We start from the raw sequence: 18,251 nt of genomic DNA on the forward strand, positions 1-18,251 counted from the left end.
GTGAAAATCTCAAACAAGACGTTATCTGGTATTATCTCTTGCTTGTGTCCAACTTTTTTGTTCAGGAATATTTACAGTGCATGAGAGTGATTGGAGGCCCGCAGTTCGAATGTATCGAGGGATGTTTCTGGTGATATTCGCCGTGTTTTTATTGGGCATTAACACGTACGGCTGGAGGAAAGCGGGTGTAAATCATGTACTTATATTTGAACTCGATCCGAGGAATCACCTCAACTATGAACAGTTGTTGGAGGTAAGTGACACAGCCCTGTTACCCCCGTTTCTATTTGTAGAGGTCCAAACTTTGCCAAGGAAAAGACTAGAATTGTTCCAAACTTTTGTGAGATCCAGGGATAGAGAGGCTGGTCAGGAAAACTCTAACTCCTATTTCCTCTCACATCGGTAGATGGTCCAATATCGTAATAGAATGCCATGAAAAGCTGTAAGGTGCTTACATATTGTTGTTTTATCATAAAGCCTGAAATAGCTAGTCATGATTTCTCAATGAAGGAAAATTAAGAGCATTATAACATTGACATTTAGCTCTTGAAAGTCTTACATGTTTTTATCTTGAGAAGTTGTGAAAAAAAAGGATATTTATTGATCTCAGTGCCATTGCTCTTATAAATAGGTGTTCAACATAAGGTTTGTTATGGCCACTCTGGTATATATAGCACTTTTTATGTATTTTCAAATAAGCAAGAAGTGTACAAACCTTACATGCCTCCTGTTCATGAAAAACTGTTGAGAATATTTGCATAAGTGCCTGTATGTTGGAAGTACAAGATAGATCACTGTTGGTGACTTTAGTTATTCCCAACATTGGAAATACGAAATACAGCACTGACAATCTAGGATGAGTGTCATTGTAATATAGGCTGGGAGAGGGTTCATTAATCAGAACATGGTCTCCCTCTGTATTTGTTGTAGGTGGCTACATTCTTTGGAGTACTGTGGGCAGTCAGTGCCTTGGCGTATCTCTTCAGTTACATGATACACATTCCAGCCTTCTCAAACCCACTAGCCCTGGTAGGATTGATGGTGGTGTTTCTCATCAACCCTACCAGGACTCTTTATCACAGAGCCAGGTTCTGGCTACTCAGGGTTTTGGTAAGTATTTGTACTACCCACGCTGCACCACTGTCATGTGACGGTCATATGAGAGTGTTTGAACCAATTACAGGGTAAAGCACAGAGGTTCATATCTGGACACACCAGATGTCTGTCATACAGCCAGGTTCTGGCTACTCAGAGTTTTAGTGAGTATTACTACCCCATGATACACCACTGTCATGTGACTGTCATGAACCAATCAGTGGGCAAAACAAAGAGCTTAAAAATCAGGCCACTTCATCCACCACACTTCATCTACTGTTATTTATCATTAAATTTGAATTAATAGTCAGTTACAGTATTTATCTGTATTTGCAGGTTTTACATCATAATAGGACAATGAAGAAAGTTGAAAGTGAAAAGAAAATTTTTTGACACGAAACATTTAGTTTTTCATGAAGACCTTTTGCAAAGGGCTTCTCGTATAAAGCATGCAGTGAAGAATTTCACAATGATCTATTCAGAAATTTGTTCATGTCAAAAGATGCAATTGGCAGACTTAAAAAACAAAGACAATAAGTGCAAGCCAATTCAATGCAAATATACCACTTTGTCAAAGTGTACATTAGCTAAGACTTCACAATGTAATCATGTTTTAATTTTTTGTTTTGTTTTCAGGGTCGTATCTTCTTAGCACCATTTTTCCCAGTGGGCTTTGCTGATTTCTGGCTGGCCGATCAACTCAACAGTTTAGTCACTGTCCTCCTAGATTTACAGTATTCAGTCTGCTTCTACGCCTTCACAGTGGACTGGCTGAAAAGCACCAGTGAGTATCACAGTTGAACCGGACTCATCCATACTAATATTCTGTCTGTGTTCTATTTGGTCAAGTCTTTTCATTTGTCGCAAATCAAGACATCATGGATTACAGGATTGAGCGAAGGCAATGGTCTGAAGTGTGGGACCACCTTATTTGTGCCACTTCGAGGAAATTAATAAATCCAGTGGTACAGCAGATCAGTGATATTAACTGATTAATTGATAATTATTTCTTAATTAATATATCATTCAATGTTTATATATTTATCGATTGATTTATTTATGTATGTAATGTATCATAGACAAAAGTGAATCCTATTACAGGTTCCGTTTAACCCTTTCACTGACATGGTTTTGCCCATACCCATTGTTACCAATGGTGAATCTAGACCTGTTTACAGGAATTGGGGCGAACAGGTTAAAGTCTCATTACCGAGATACGCATATGATAGGGCAGATAAACAAACATACATAAACAGTGCTATACAGGAACAAGTTTCTCTAGAGTAGAATGCATCTCGAGGCAGATTTTCAGACTTTCAAACTTTTACAATTGTTGGTCTTCCTCCAGGTGGAGCTTATTATGAAGCTCTTGGAATAAGTAAAATTCGCCGGCTTAGTTTTGTGAAAATCAGGAATTTCAATTCCCCATTAGAGGTAACACATGGGTAGTGGCCATTTTAAATGTCAAATATCAGTAAATATTGGGAGAATTGTATCCCTAGTACCAAAATTTGTATGGTGACCCCCAATTTGTATTCCTGATTATGAATGGTTGAAATTTTGCTTGAGAAAAGTTCTAGCAAAAGTTTAAGCCTTTCATTTTCAAGGCTTGAACTACCGTAACGTTGAGCTAAAATTGCTGCCCAATGCATTCATGATAACAGAGCTATTATACTCCTCTTCCTTCAGATAATGTTGAGTGTTACAGCTATTCGTATGGTATACGGTCAGTAGTTGCATCCCTGCCAGCCTGGTGGCGTTTTGCACAGTGTCTGCGACGTTATCGAGACTCCAAGCAAGCATTCCCACATTTAGTCAACGCCGGCAAATATTCCACCACATTCTTTGTGGTGCTTTTCTCATCTCTGGCGGCTGTGTATAAAGGTACGTTGAAAGAGGGTGGGAAGATGGTCATTGGTGTGAAGATTTACCTGAATTTATTTCTCGTTTGATTTTATAGGTTATCAGAACTGTATAATTTAGAATCTTGCATGTCTGACAAGATAAGCACATGTAACAGTTATCCTGAGTGATGCGATATATGTTTGGGTATTGTCATAATAAAGGTCATAAGTTATGGTTTGATGATGATGGTGATGATGATGATTACGAGATGACCATGATCATTATCATTGCATTGGTGATGATAGTGACAATGATGAGATCACTGTGAACTAAAAGAGTATATTATCTCAGTATGTTATCAGGAAATATCAACTGGACATGTTAGAAACTTTACTTTGGAAACTATAAAGTGTGATATATGATGTATAATATTGCAATCCAAAGAAGTAAAACAACTTCTAGATTCCGTCCCGTACCATTCTCATTGCCCATCTAAAAAAAAATTCCTTCAAAGTTACCACCAATGATTGTACACACCCTTATTGCCAGAGAAATATTGTGCACCTTGCATGATGAACAGTAGATTTCCCACAGTGCTCATTACATTGTGGGAGATGTGTTTATCCTAAACACCTTATTCCTCAACTTTCCGCAGACTTCGTACATTCATCTTATTCTGAGAGTGTCTCTCTTTCCATCCCATTCATTATTTTTATCAGGCAACTACAACCATGCCAAGTACAATCCATATTTCTACCTGTGGATCATAAGTGCCGTTATCAGTTCATGTTATGCCCTGACCTGGGACATCAAAATGGATTGGGGATTGCTGGACAAGAATGCCGGTGAAAACAGATTCCTCAGAGAGGAGATAGTATACCCATACAAGGTGAGGACTGGCCAGCTGCACGCTGACGTATGATTGATGTCTACATTCCTCTGTGACCGCTAGTATAGTAACGAATTGTGCAATATATGATGTGTCTGATCTAATATACTGCCTTTCTTCATTTTGTCAGGCCTATTACTATGCAGCAGTACTGGAAGATTTTATTCTCCGCTTTGCATGGACTCTGACAGTATCAGTGGGGGAGTTAGGTTACTTTGATAGTGACATTCTGGTCACTATATTGGCACCGCTGGAAGTATTCAGGTGAGTAATTCAGCCTCAATCTCACCTTACTTTGTTGACCATGTGACAAAACTGTGACAGTGACACACTCATAGATATTGTCTATGGTCAAACACTGTAATGTAATGAACAGACATTTCTTCCCAAATGTGTGTGTTCAATCCAGTGGACAATCACTATAGTTTAGATTGTCAGTCAGTATGTTGAACTTTAGTGCAGGGTCGATAAGTCAGTGTGTTGACCTTTTTGAAAGTGCATGGTCAGTATTTCAGATTATGTACCTCAAGTGAATATTTTAAAACCATTGTTGCCCTTGATTCAATGTATTGACTTCAGAATGCTCTGTTGCACCTGTAAACATCTGTTTTGGTCAACATGCCTGCACCTCAGCCACACTTGAAAGTGAAATGTCAAGTCAATATATTGATATCAGTCCCAGCCATTAGGTTGTGGGGCATTAGGTGAATAATCTAATGTTGACCTGATCCCTAGCAGCTAAATATTGCATGGACCAAAGATCACATCACACTCATGAGGTAAATACAACGTTTGAGGGTTTACAAGCCTTATCAGTTCTGGACCTCACATCTTAGGACATACCAATCAAGAAAGCTTCAGAATTTATTCAACTGTTTACTTTCAATCCCCCTTTTCTCAATGTAAAGGTCCAAATGCACCACGGCAAATCATTGGCTCAAACCAAATACCAGTCCAATAAAGGGATTTGGATTAATCCACCCACCTATGTGTTTCTTTTTCCTAGGAGGTTCATCTGGAATTTTTTCCGTCTTGAAAATGAACATCTTAATAACTGTGGTCAGTTTCGTGCGGTACGTGATATTTCGGTGGCTCCGCTCAGCGAGGATGACGTAGCACAGCTGGAAGCCATGATGGATGATGATGATGGCGTCATCAATAGAAAGTCAGACAGGAGAAATTACGTAACGTTCAGGTAAGACATTGTTTTTCTACTGGCTAGGTAAGGAAAGCTAAAATCTTTACTCTTGAATTGCCATGTCACATGATTATTTTGCATATTGATGATGTCACAAGAAGAGAATTGAAAGATCAGAGGGAATAATCAAGCATTTGTTCAAGTTTTCAGTGTTGACCTTAGACACGGTCCCTTCACAAGAGATCAAGCATCACAATCAAGATCGTTTATTTGGCGGTGCAAATCACCTACACCGTAATAAGAGACCACGTTTTGCCTGGCAGAGGAAGAGCTAGTAGATGATCTCAGCAGGTTGATGACTCCAGTGAAAACAGGGATTCCACCAGTTATTTGTGTACACACATGCGACAGGTTATGGGGCAGCAGCAGGCAGGCTACCTTTATGAATATGCTAATCTTGATCACACTCTTCATAAGCTGTGTGGTCTTATGAACTGTCGATAAAATAGATGCTGCAATGTGATTGGTTCGAGCAAGATGTTGTCAGAGAACAGATTTCAAACACTGCACCTTCAGTTGTACTTTAGGGTTAGAGGTTGCATAGAGCCAGAGTGCCTGCACATGTCTGAATCTTTCAGTCTTTGTTTACCCAGGGCAGTATGTTTCTGCAGTGTATATATTTGGTCTTGTTCTACCCATGGTGTAGACATCTTGAGACTTTCCAAGAATTGAATAGTACAATTTGCATGTTCTGCAGATTGTACTCTGAGATGTGTTATCTCATCTCAAACAGACACATGCAGACACATACACGGACATACAGGCATGCTTGTGTATTAGTATCCACACCATTCTTTTACTTGATCTTGAGTATTTTATCTATTATCCATTTTCATGATGCTTCTTTGAAGTACTCAAACTTCAATATTTTTAGTGAGAAAATACACATTTTTCCTTGAGGATAGGCAGCGTTCTCCACAGCTTTGAAAAACAAAGTGGTTGCCAATAATCTTTACGGCCCTGATACGGCTTTTGTGGCCCGAGGTCGTATGGCGGAAGGGCCCAAGCGTGCGAGGGCCCGTACGCCGTACGACCAAGGGCGCAAAAAGCCGTATCAGGGCCGTAAAGGTTTTATCATATACCTTATGGAATGATAAATATGTAGTTTACATAATATTCAACATTGTTTAGGAGATAAAAATGTGTGCGATATCAAAAATTCATCGCCATTTGTGTCAGTTTTTCATAAATACGATGGCCGCTTCCCGTCGCGGATTGACATACATAATGACGTCATTTGTTTACCTGCAGAATTCTAGAACGCGCAAAGCAACATCTGTACTGTACGTGACCAACAGGGATCAAGGCTGAAATCGAGGTGTAATATGGACAAAAGTGTGATGTCAGTTTCTTGTAATTTATCCTGAACAGGCACGCATTTAGTATACATAGGATTTCACTAGAATTTAGAAATAAAAGCGATGTCACCGGCGCGGCTCCACTGTCACCACGCGCAACAACGATCTGAGCGAGGAGACGTTTTCCAATCTCGCGCTGGCTTTGTGTACGAATGGAACGTTTGCGGATAGCAACGCGCGTAGTAACCAGAATCGAGATAGTTCAGAAATGCACGCGGTTGCCCATATTTGGGCACCGGGCTGGGCATGATACGTAAAAAAAAATGCACGGATCTGAGGGCACTTTCTACCATAGCTTTACACAGGCACGTGAATGTAGGTATATGATAATTTACACAACAGTTTGCATATTCTTTTGCGTGAAAATTCATTCTTTTGTATTGTTATTAACATGTGAATAGAATGCTCCAAAAAACAGAGGGGTGGCCCACTCCTCAAAACCCCCTGTGGAGAACCTTGATAAGTGACAGTGTTATGTCAGTACAGAAATCAGTGAGTGGTGTAAGCTGGTACAGGGAGTAAAATCAAACAGCTGGAGTCATGACAGGATGTGAAGTCATGCTAGGGTCAATTCTAATTTCTCTGTTAACATATGCAAAAGTACCATAGACAGAAACAGTCTTACAAAGTCATACTGATTGGAGTCATATCTCTAAATGTAAGATTCTTCATGCATAAGGGGTTATGGCTTAGTTTGCCAAGCACATGATGTAATATTCATTTTGTCACACCCTTTTATTCATGGATGTTATCTCCTCTCTTGCAGACTTGGCCCGGACCCCGAACCATCTTCATGTATATGGGAGGACGACGAAGATGAGGATGAACAGATGTAGCACCATGGTAACCGAGTCAAAGATGAAAGTGATAACTTTTGTTTTGGCGGTGGAAATAACGGATAGAGTGTTTTCATTCTGCGGCAACTGTGCTTGATCACTCTTCTTTGAGTGAACACCAAGAAGTATTGCTGTCCGGACAGTATGTGGTCAGCGTGGCACATGAGACTTGCACGAACGTCTATGGCTTGTAGGGAGACTCAATGTCTAGTGCACTTTGCATGGCATACATGTCCAGCATCTGACGCTTTGTCATTTACAGTGATATTTGTAATAAATATAGGGCTGAACTAAAAGCAAAAAAGTATTTTTGTTTACCTGCAAAATGCAGAAGATATACACCCTTGTCATTTATTTGCACCTGAAGAAGACTGAAACTTTGGTTACACAATATATCTTAGAGTAGATCAACATCTTTTATTTTCAGTTCAATTGCAAGATGCCAAGAGAGATTATCATTTTTAGCTTTTTTCAAATGTGACAGAATTTACTGCAGCTTGCAGATACATGTACTGCAATTACTGAAAGTTTGCCTTGAAATTATTACAATTGTCAATTATTTTCAACTGTGCGACGACTGGCCAGGTGCTGTGAAAAAACACTCCTTCACAGCTACCTGTGCGTTGAGTTTTCCAAAACACAGTCAGTGGTGTGGTTTTGGTGGTTTCCATTCGATATCATTGAAATAGCCATGGCATATTTTGTTACCACTGTTTCAAAGAGACACACTGAACATGTCCTTACCATTTGAACAGCAAGCTGGCGTAATTTCTGTTGTCATACGCACACTAATAAAGATGTACAGACAAGGACCAAATACTGCAATAAGAGAACACACATGAGTGAAAAAACTCAAAAAATTGCATAGGTATTCATCAGTCAAATGTGTCAAGATCGTGCTAATGTAATGTTTTCCAAGGTTTAGGAGAAGCACAAGCTAACATTCTGTATCGTCAATTTTTAGTACAGTGTTCAAAGTACTGTCTTCAGTACATTTTGTAATGTTTTTTCTAGATTTCCCTAACCAGAGAAATTTTTGAAGTGCTGAGAAATCACAAATAAAATGCAGCACAGATTAGAAAATTTAAAAACCTTTAATTCTCAGGGCTAAAAAATTTTTATCCAGGGATACTAAGTATTTTTTGTAAATACCACCGCTGCAATCTCTTGAACAGAGACAAATGTCAGCAGCTGATGTTTTACTGAGAACCATTTCCTGTTTTCCATGGAAATCTGACTGCCCTATGAGAATTTTGTTTGTGATGCACACCATGTAAATAACCAAGAACATGCTCAAATTTTTTTCAAGATGTTGAAATGACAATGCTTGGGAAGTATTTATGTTAAAGTTCTAACATAAAAACTTTTTTAAAACAATGTTGGTATTTTAACCTGTCACTGTTGTTGCAGTCGGTAGATTTTGATATTAACCCAAGGTTTATCACAGCAGTGCTGCGGTCCACTAGTCTACCATTATTTCCAAGGGAAAGTGGAACAATAGACTTTGAAATTGGGGTGGAAAGGTAAATATAATTCAAGTCAGTAGGCTTAACAAATTCTATGAGCATACCTTGAAGAAGAGCTCATTAACAAGGTACACGTGACAACTTAGGCCAAGGTCGCTTCTTGTGTGGGTTTCTTAAAACACTGAACATATTCGGTTCATCCGTGAAATGATGCACCTTCAAAGAATACCTTTGTATATGAACATGATGGCATATCGACAAGATATTTTCTGCCAAAACTTATCGTTTTCATATCAGGTATTATTTTTCTAAAGACCTTCAAAAGCTGCCTTTGTACATATGAACATGGCCACTGTATGGCGATATTTTCTTCACAACACATCACATTATATATATTCAATTGGTCTTGTGACCTCTGCAGAGATGACTACGACAAACATTGGAGTGCTGACAAGTTTATTACCCTCACTCAAAGCAGTCTGTACATGGAAGTCAGTGCTGCCAATGTTTGTTTGGTGTGCATGGAAAAGTGAATAAAAAAAGACCAGGATTTATTTGTGTTGCATGGTCACGTCATGACTTGTGATAACCATCAACAGTAACATTGATATGTCCAGACGATGTAAGGTTGATGACATTTTAGGCATTGAAGGAATATTTTATAAAAGAACACCAAAGTTACTGAACAACATCACACCCTTTCACGACAATGGTTCGTCCCAAACCCATCATTGTCAATAGTGAATGTGGACCTGTTTACAGGCCATTGGGGGTGAATGAGTATATCATTGCAGCAATATTTTACTGAATGTGTAGGAAGTACAATTATATGTTTTAATACTGCATGTACTTTTAAAGTTCCATATTTTTTTAGTCCAAGCAAGAGAGAGTTATTTCCCTAAAAGCTTGCCATTTCTATCAATTATTTCTAGCTCGGTAAATAATATTTTATGCAAGTTATATTTTAAAAAGATAGAGCACGTTTTACTTGTCTGTTGTGATGAAATGTGATATGCAATTGAACTCCTGTCTGCATAGAGCAGAGTTGATTACATGGAGTGTAAATATTCACAATATAGCTACATGGTTGGAAATGAACGACTGGGGGCATACCTGTACAAAGGTGGTCTTCCATGTGGCGGAGATCGGAAGTTCCGTCTTTTGAAGGCCCTCCTTCACTGGAGCAGAAGGGAGTGCAAGGAGCGCCCTCAAGTGGTGGAACATTCCGTCTTCCACGCTGTACTTCTCTGTGATTGAGAATTGAAAGATTTGTCAACAAGTCCCTGAAGTGTATACTTCTTGTCCAGAGAGCAGAGAGGATTCACAACAGAAAAAAAACTGAACTAGAACTTTTTTCATCGTCATTTTTGCTTTCACTGATGGTTTTCTGGTACAAGAAGTATGGCACATAGAGATTTTAAACTCAAATTGGAAACTAATCTGCCCTGTTTGAAAGGCAAGCTGTGTAAATAGTTGGTATATTTTAATATGAAATTTAAATTCACTCCTGTCAAGAATAATAGTATTCTTCACTGTGTATAATCAATGGATAATAAAATCAAAACCATATTTTCTTGTGTGTTCTGTCTCAATAATTATTTACTGATTATCTTCAGTATCCCATAAAACTGATCTTGGACTTTATTTTTTATCTGTGAGACTGTATTTGATGTTCTCTTGTCAAACCAATGAAATCAGCATGGCTTATGAAGTTGGCATGTCTGATACATAAACAGCATTCTATTTTGAACTCTCATGATGAAAAAATTGATTTGGTGAAGGAACATTAGGCATATAGCCATTAATTTCAATTAGTAAACTTGTAATTAATGCAAAATTCTTGTCTGGTCTGGTCTGCTAATCTTCAGTCTTGTCTCGGAGTCTGCTCACAGGGCAGTCTTTTATGAAATGTTAGCCATCTATGATTGAGGGTAAGTGATTAATTTATCATTACCTTGGCAATAATAAGTGTATAAAACCAGATTCATTTTATCAAGCTAAGTTCTCTCTAAATAGAAAAACTAAGGATTTGATTGTAGCCATTCTCAACTTTTTTAGAATTTCAGGCACACAAATTGGCTGAGTAAGGATTTCAGAATTGTTTTGTTGTTCTGAAGTACTGAGCTTTAAAACGTTTTGATATTTTTATAATACAGAACTATTTTCAAGATTACAACTATAAACAGAACCAAAAATATTAGCAAGTCTTTCTGTTGGAAAATGAAAACAAAAATCAGAAACATTGTTATAATATACATCTTTATTGACATGAATGAGTTTGATTTCATCAAAATTATGAAAATACAAAAAAAAAATATACACTACAAATATTTTATGGACGTTATTTCACAGGGCACAAGTATAAGGTATATTATTTCATACTTTTTAAAATCCTTTTGTAAAATAATCTCAACATGAATCAGAAGTCATTTGATGGATATTTTATACACTTTGAATTTTTTTGAATTACATAAAATTTTATGTTTATCTATGCTAAGGCACAAAGCAGTGTTAGATTCTATCTATCAAGAGACGATATGATTTTGTTGAGTCATGTTGCAGAGTGGAACATCTACGTACGTATTCCTAGTGGTGCACGGTTTTTCCATTCGTCAGTCTGGCCAAGAAAATTGACTGGGGCGAATATTTAGTGGAGTGGCAATTATTTGCTTATTTCATTATATTTACCATTTCTTTATATGGAGATCGTACGTGAATAAAATACAACACTGCGTACAAGCAACAAAACACATAAGTTGTAACTTGACAGGTTTAAGTTGTATTGTAAGTACAGTGCATAGCAGTAGAGTAGAGCACAGCACAGTACACCAGACAATATTTACAAAATGGTACACTGTACTGTCTAGAACAGTACTGCTTGCACAAAAGAACACAGAAAAAAACTACAAAAATCTCACCCTAATTTCCCTTACACCATGCATATTTTTGATCTCTTGTGATAAGGCAGCCTTCGATTTTTGCAAAATTTCATAACATTGAATATAAGTACTTACAAAATTTAATAAAAATCTGTTTTTGTACATAATACCTGAATATTAGAAATATTATATTTTGATGTTACAATACAAGCACACAGCTCTAATATTTCAGTGGCACTTAAAAACTAGAACACAAAACTTACAAATGAGACAAAAACAGACAGTTTCTTTTTCCCATCTTTGTGATCTCTGCCTTGAACTTGGCAAATTGGAATCTCTAGGAATGGCGTACAAGAATGAAAAATAATTTTCTTAAAATTTTAATTTTGTTAAGATTTGTGAAAGATTTTCAGTTAACAAAATATTTTTAACAGTTTACATCAGTGTCTCATGAAAATCAAACTATAATTATGGTCATGATTTTAATATGTAATATCACACGTTAAGTTTACTGTTTGATGTTGGTCTCTATTCAGCATAGCCTATGTTTTATCCAACCACAGTCCGTCCACAGTTGATGGACTGTGATCCAACCAAGGTTTGTACCTTGTAGAGCAGCTATTTGGAAGAATTTGGCCAAATTCTTTTATTCTTATGTAGGATCTTGAAAAATTCTTTTGGTCTTCAAGAGAATATGGGAAACTTCTTTTGGTGGAATTTTTATTATTTGGAATTTGAGGAAAATTTTCTTTTTGCCAAATTGCCCTTGGGTCCTTTTACCATATTCTTTTGTCAATGTCAGAAGCAGAATGTCATTGTCTGAATGTCAATGTAATGTCATTTCTGTAGCTAAGGTCACTGATTGTGAAATGTCATAAAAAATATCAGACTTCATCAGGCACAGCAGAATGTTGGTACTTTGTTGATAAAGCACACGTTGGAAGCTAATGGAAATAGATCATTGGTATTTTCAGCAAATGTCGATAGTAAGTTACAGTGAAGATAAAAGTAATATACAGTACAGAGATACAATATAAATTATGTGAACACATAAAACCAGACATTCAATATCATAGGGTGGATTGCTCTGCCATACAAAACAGTCAAATCACAGAAACTTGGTTATGAAATGGAAAAACAATGAAAAATGGTACAAATAATAACGAAAACATACTCTGTTTATTTGTATCTTATAAATAGGCAAAACATCAGTGTTTGTACATGAATCTCTTTCTGCTTCTTGTCGGTTGTGACTAAAAAACAACTTAGATGCAAAAATTATGGAATATTTCAGGAATTTACAAAAGACAAAAGTTAGGAGAGCAGATCTCCGTAAAGCTGCTTCAAGAAAGCACAAAAAACATTGGAAATTTCATGACATCGTAGCAACAATAACATAAATGCACTATAAAAGTGCAGCGTGCTTTGAATTTGGTTCAGTAGATTGAGATGGGTCCATCAAAAGTTGCATTCTGGGATAGCAAAGCCACAAAGGATGGCACCAGTCATTAAAGAACGCCTCCATTTTTGTGAGCTTCTTTGGCCGTTTCTCGAACACTCTGAAGTTGTTCATCGATCCGTCGGCGTCTCTCCTCATTGACCCGAAGCCGTTCTTGCAGATGAGCCATGCTGTTGACAAAATACAAAAGAGAAAAGGGGAAATCATGACAGGTCTTGTCTGCATCAATCAAACTAAAAGTACATTGCATGGTGGCTGTAAGCCAACTTCTTCCATGCACAGAAATTATTCTGATTGTATCCGCTATTTTGTTGAAGGATTTGTGTGTATCTTTGGTGTATCTTTGGTGTATCTTTGGTGTATCTTTGGTGGTTTGGATATGTGGGGAAGAGCCAGAACAAAACTCTTCATGTTGTACGACAAGTGTCAGGTCATCTACTACTACGCAAATACACAGTACACTATTTCATAAAACATCAGCAATACTCTGCCAGCCTCAGATCCTACACTATGATAGTATATAGTTTTGTTGGATGTTCAAAAATCAGAGTGAAGTTGACACAAAAGTGAAGTCAATGGCATCAGTAGGACACTCAGACATATTTGTCATGTAGGATGGCAAAACAGCAGCTAGCTCGGTCATTCATGACTCTCATAGGAAACAGGCATGGAATGGTTAGAAGCAAGTTGAGAGTATCACAATATCCGGTCAAATGGACAACTAAGGTTAATAGAAAAAGTGGTATAGAAATGTTAGTACACCTCAAACAAAGAAGATTTTGTTTTTTTTAGTCAATCTGAAAATTTCTGACGTTTTTTCTTTTGTCACACTTCAAAAGCTCACAACATGTTATGTCTGAAACTTTCTACAGTCAAAGAGAACAGTTGTACATGAATTGTGTATTGCCTTAGAGCATAGACCCTCGAGGGTCTATGCTGAGAGGGACTTGCTGTAACACAAGAAATCTGATCAGAAACAATGCATCGGTCTGTGCTAGGAAATCAAAACAGAGACACTGGAAAATGACAATACTGGCAATACTGAGCAACCTTGCTGTAAAATGAAATACTGAAATGATGTATGCAATCTTGATGTACCGGTAATCTGCCTGTTACTGAGCTTACAGTGCAATAGAGTTGGCACAATGCAGTTCAAAAGGGGAGGGGGCGAGGGGAAGATGCTTAAAAACATCTGATGATAAAAGAGGGTTGCTCTTGGAAAAAAGTACTGGAAAGTCTTGCTCCCTTTGGTGAAGGGAAAGAAATCTAAAAAAAATATCTACAAAGCTTACCTCTTAAAAAAAGCTGCCAAGGTTAGCAAATAAATAAATTATAGATGAAAAATAAAAGCAATGTTGCAATTCCTTACGCCAAACACATTCATAATGGATAGCTCCTTTACATAAAATATACTATTTGCATATGAAAACAAAATTAAAACATTTTGATTGGCTGTTGGTACATGCATTGATAGTCGTCACAGCTGATTGGCTGAGGTGACTTTGACTCACTCAATCAGTACAGCAACATAATTGTAAAGCTCAATTAGCAGTGACTTTTGATGCCATTTTAATATTTTTGTTCTGTTTGTGAAATATGTTGTCGTCATGTTCTACTCCTGAAATCATGTAAAATTGTCGTAGCGGCCTGGAAGGCGGTATGGCTCCTTCATGGGACCCCACCGCACATCCATGTTATCATCAGTGCAGCATGTACGTGGCTAATGTCCAATGTTATTGTCTATGACTAAATTTTACTGTGGACTAGAATTCTTGGTGTCAACAGTAACATTGCATATTGTACACGATGGAAAATTTTGGCAAAGCTGTATGTATTTTCTTTTCTGGAACAAAAAGTAATGAAAATATAATAAAATTATGGCTGCTGTCTCGTTAAAATCACTTACTATTGTTCAGGTGTCATGTTACTGGCTGGCGATGACACTGTCTTCAGAGCCGTGGGAGTCAGGAGGGGCTTCCTGAGTTCAGGGTGTTGCATCTTTGTTGGGGAGGTGGATGAGACAGCCATACCAGTGCTTTGGTAGCCAGAACCACTGCTAGCATAGCCTGCCCCGCTGCTGCTGTATCCAGTATCTGTGAAAATGATAAACCAAAGACAAACTATTCACAACGTGGATCTGAGATTTTACCTCCTTGAGTAAAGAGCGGGGAAGGATATCATACCTGTCTAAGTCATCAGATTTAGACTGTGTCTCCAGCAAGTTTTGATGACTGTACAGATAGAAACACTTTGTGCATGTAATTATACTTTATTTGTAGGACTTTTATTCTTTTTTAGTTTTTTTTATATTTGTTTGTTTGTATTTTGTGTGTTTGTGGGAGTCTATTTATTTGGCCTTCAGCCTGTTGACCTGTCAAATAAATGAATTATTACATAAATAAATTGACAAAATAGTGCAGTAACATCCTAAACACTGAATAAGTGAAACAACAAAACTCAAAATAGAATGTGCGTAGATGCTGTCATTACACATGGCCATGACATTAATGTAAAGTTCGAATTGTAAAAGTATCTTTCACTCCATTCTTGACAGATCCTGCAATGGGCAGGGTATTCACAAAACTATGATGTCTCCTGGAGGATATTAGAGAAAAAAAACACTGTAATGGAGGGAAATGTCTTTTCTTTGATGATTCAGGTTCATTACCTTGTACGGATGAATCTTCTTGATAAAGCTGTGGCTGTGAACTTGCTCTATACAGTCCGCTGCGATACACTGGCCTGGACGCTCCATCTAAAGCTGTCACCCTTGGGAGAGGCAATGACCTTGCCGGTGAACTTGGCATGGAATAAGCAGGCCTGCCCTGAGTGTAGCTGCCCCTTGTTGTTGGCACGTCCAGCTGCTGGCCTGGAGGGGAGTATTTGGCCTGTGAGGGTGCACTGCTGAAGGAGGCGCTCAGCTCCTGGTTGACTTGGTTCAGCATGCCTTGGAGAGTCCCCGGCTGGCTTTGGAATGTCTGTGAGCTACCCTGGGGTGGAGCAGTGCTAGTACTGCCAGGCAAGTCTGGTGGACTTCTCTGCAATGGGTCTTGCATGCTATTCAGTGGACCCTGGTTATCCGTCTCGTTGTCTGTCAAACCCTGAGTGTAAGACTGCTTTGGGAAGACAAGATCACCTGCCCTGCCGTGCCACATGGGGAATTTCCCATACGTGTTTGGTGGTTTGAGGTAGTCCCTGGCCATGTTGACAGAGCCGGCGTCACTCTGAAGCTCCTCGACACCTGACATGTTCATATTTGACTGCTCGGCCAGCGAGAACTCCGAGGCACTTCTGCGAAGGTTGGTGCGTGACCCTGGAGCTCCCTTCATGGGTAGAGCTGGCCCGAGCACCGACAATACCGGTGGTACGCTGTGTGTGGTAGTGCCACTGACGGCAGAATAAGGCTGATTCATGGACAATGCTGACGGGGGGCTCCAGTCCCGATTTTTGACACCAAACGTCGCCCTCTCGTACCCTGAGATTTTAGCATGCAGCCTGGCCACTTCTGCTTCCTGCACAGATAAGGAACACAAGGGAATACTCGTCTGAAAATGACCTTTTTCTTCTATGCTGACACTAATCATTGTGATAAACTTCAATGTTAAAGGTATACTGTCACCTTTTCCAATTTTGCCACAGTTACCATGGAAAGAGAAAATCTACCTAATCACAGATTTTAAGCGGGTGGCCGTTTTAAAAACAGCGCCCTCACATGAGCATTTTGAATACTAAGGAATGTCCCTTTGACCATATATGGGCATATTTAGATTACAGGTGACTGTATACCTTTAAGATGGTGACAATATCTGAGAGGTTAGGTGACATATCATTTAGTATTTTAACACAACTCTTTCATCTTTATTTCTTTTTACCTTCACTGCTGATGCTATTATTCAAGTTATCCAAAGAAGATTTTCACATAGGAAATATTTCTAAAAGCCTGATGAACAGAATTAACATGAAGTGCCTAAATGAAGTGCTTACAATCAGCATAGAAATGCTATCTATATGTTGCACAGAATACTTGTTCAAGATCTGATGTACATGATACATCAGACCACAGTTGTGTTCCTCAGTAAACAAGGAAAAAGTGTGTCTATTTCTGCAGGCTCCAAGTTCCCCCCCAAATCAAACACCAAACAAAATATTTCTACCTTCCCCCACCCCCAACCACATGTGACCCACAAACAATACCTTAATGACGATAGCTTCATTGGCAGCGTCAATCACTTCCTGTCTTGCCCGGAGCTCGTTCTCAAAACTGGTGATTTTGTCATCAGCATCTGCTAGGTGCTGTCTCAATTGCTTTTCCTTCTCTTCGCACTGTTGTAGCTGCAGTCTGTGGTTGGTCTCTGTGCTGTTCCTGGACGCCAGTAAGGATGAGTGATTCTCCTGTAAGCCGGCAATCTAATGATTAAGAGAACACAAAGCAAGCTGTTATTGGCAGTTCGCACCTCCAAATTAAACTTTTGCTCAAGCTGTCCTAAAGCAAACTTTCAACCATTCTTTTTAAAATATCTAGAAAATTCAATAAAAATTGGGGGTCACCGTTCAAATTTTGCTAAAGAAACAAATTACCTGATATTTAAGCAATAATTTACCCCTTCCCACCCATAATGGATGAAAGCAAACTTTGCAAGACATTAAGTACTAGGCAAAGCTGAGAGTATGTGTCTCACATTGCCCTATGAACTCTAACCCCCTCACTTTTCTATTGCACAATCATCTACTCTACACAGACAGTAGGGCTATAATTAAAACTCATGCACACATGCCTACCTCCAACTCTTTCTGTTTCATTTCAAGTTCATGTTGGTTTTTGAAGTGTTGCAGTTCAGCCATGAATCTGGACTCTGTTGACGTCTCTCTGGCTCTACTCACTCCAAGCTCCTCCGCCATCTTGTTACAATCGGACTCTTTACTCTGACAGATCTGAATGGTTTCTTCCAGCTCCCTGGCAAGGCGGTCCTGTGAACAATAACACCATATTTTAAAAGTCTTGGGCTGCTGTGCATAACACACCTACTACCAACACACGGCATGGATTAGAGGTTGATCACAGCACATAGACTTTGGTGCTAGACCTGGGGCTAGCATTCAGTATAGACCTGAGGCAGATATTCAGAGCGATGTATAGGATGGATATTCAGTACAGACCTGGGGTTGATATTCAGTTTCAGACCAGTGGCAGATATTCATTGTCAGACCTGGGGCAGATATTCAGTA

The 18,251-nt window shown here is 38.6% G+C and overlaps 2 protein-coding genes across 6 annotated transcripts in view; one reads left to right on the top strand and one right to left on the bottom strand.

Moving 5' to 3' along the window:
* Window positions 1-10,256, top strand: part of LOC139114043 (xenotropic and polytropic retrovirus receptor 1 homolog) — a 36,458-nt gene extending 26,202 nt beyond the window's left edge. Inside the window, exons 8-15 of one of the 3 annotated variants that reach the window (XR_011547788.1) lie at window positions 66-253; window positions 931-1,110; window positions 1,732-1,879; window positions 2,785-2,979; window positions 3,660-3,829; window positions 3,960-4,093; window positions 4,836-5,965; window positions 6,705-10,256. Coding sequence is in view for 2 of the 3 variants with exons in the window: in XM_070675519.1 (XP_070531620.1) it covers window positions 66-253; window positions 931-1,110; window positions 1,732-1,879; window positions 2,785-2,979; window positions 3,660-3,829; window positions 3,960-4,093; window positions 4,836-5,024; window positions 7,152-7,221 (1,274 nt within the window). In the remaining variant the exon portion in view is untranslated. The remainder of the gene's footprint in view (window positions 1-65; window positions 254-930; window positions 1,111-1,731; window positions 1,880-2,784; window positions 2,980-3,659; window positions 3,830-3,959; window positions 4,094-4,835; window positions 5,966-6,704) is intronic. The other 2 variants (XM_070675519.1, XM_070675520.1) reach the window with 2 other exon arrangements.
* Window positions 10,257-10,929: 673 nt separating this feature from the next.
* LOC139114044 (coiled-coil domain-containing protein 18-like) overlaps window positions 10,930-18,251 on the bottom strand; it is a 31,439-nt gene continuing 24,117 nt past the window's right edge. For all 3 annotated transcript variants that reach the window (XM_070675521.1, XM_070675522.1, XM_070675523.1), the window contains exons 22-26: window positions 17,805-17,993; window positions 17,220-17,432; window positions 15,694-16,537; window positions 14,932-15,118; window positions 10,930-13,195 (exon numbers count right to left, since the gene is read on the bottom strand). In XM_070675521.1, the coding sequence (XP_070531622.1) occupies window positions 13,075-13,195; window positions 14,932-15,118; window positions 15,694-16,537; window positions 17,220-17,432; window positions 17,805-17,993 (1,554 nt within the window). In that variant the 3' untranslated portion in view covers window positions 10,930-13,074. The remainder of the gene's footprint in view (window positions 13,196-14,931; window positions 15,119-15,693; window positions 16,538-17,219; window positions 17,433-17,804; window positions 17,994-18,251) is intronic.

Source organism: Ptychodera flava, chromosome 16 (genome assembly GCF_041260155.1).
Source record: "Ptychodera flava strain L36383 chromosome 16, AS_Pfla_20210202, whole genome shotgun sequence".
Lineage (NCBI taxonomy): Eukaryota > Metazoa > Hemichordata > Enteropneusta > Ptychoderidae > Ptychodera > Ptychodera flava.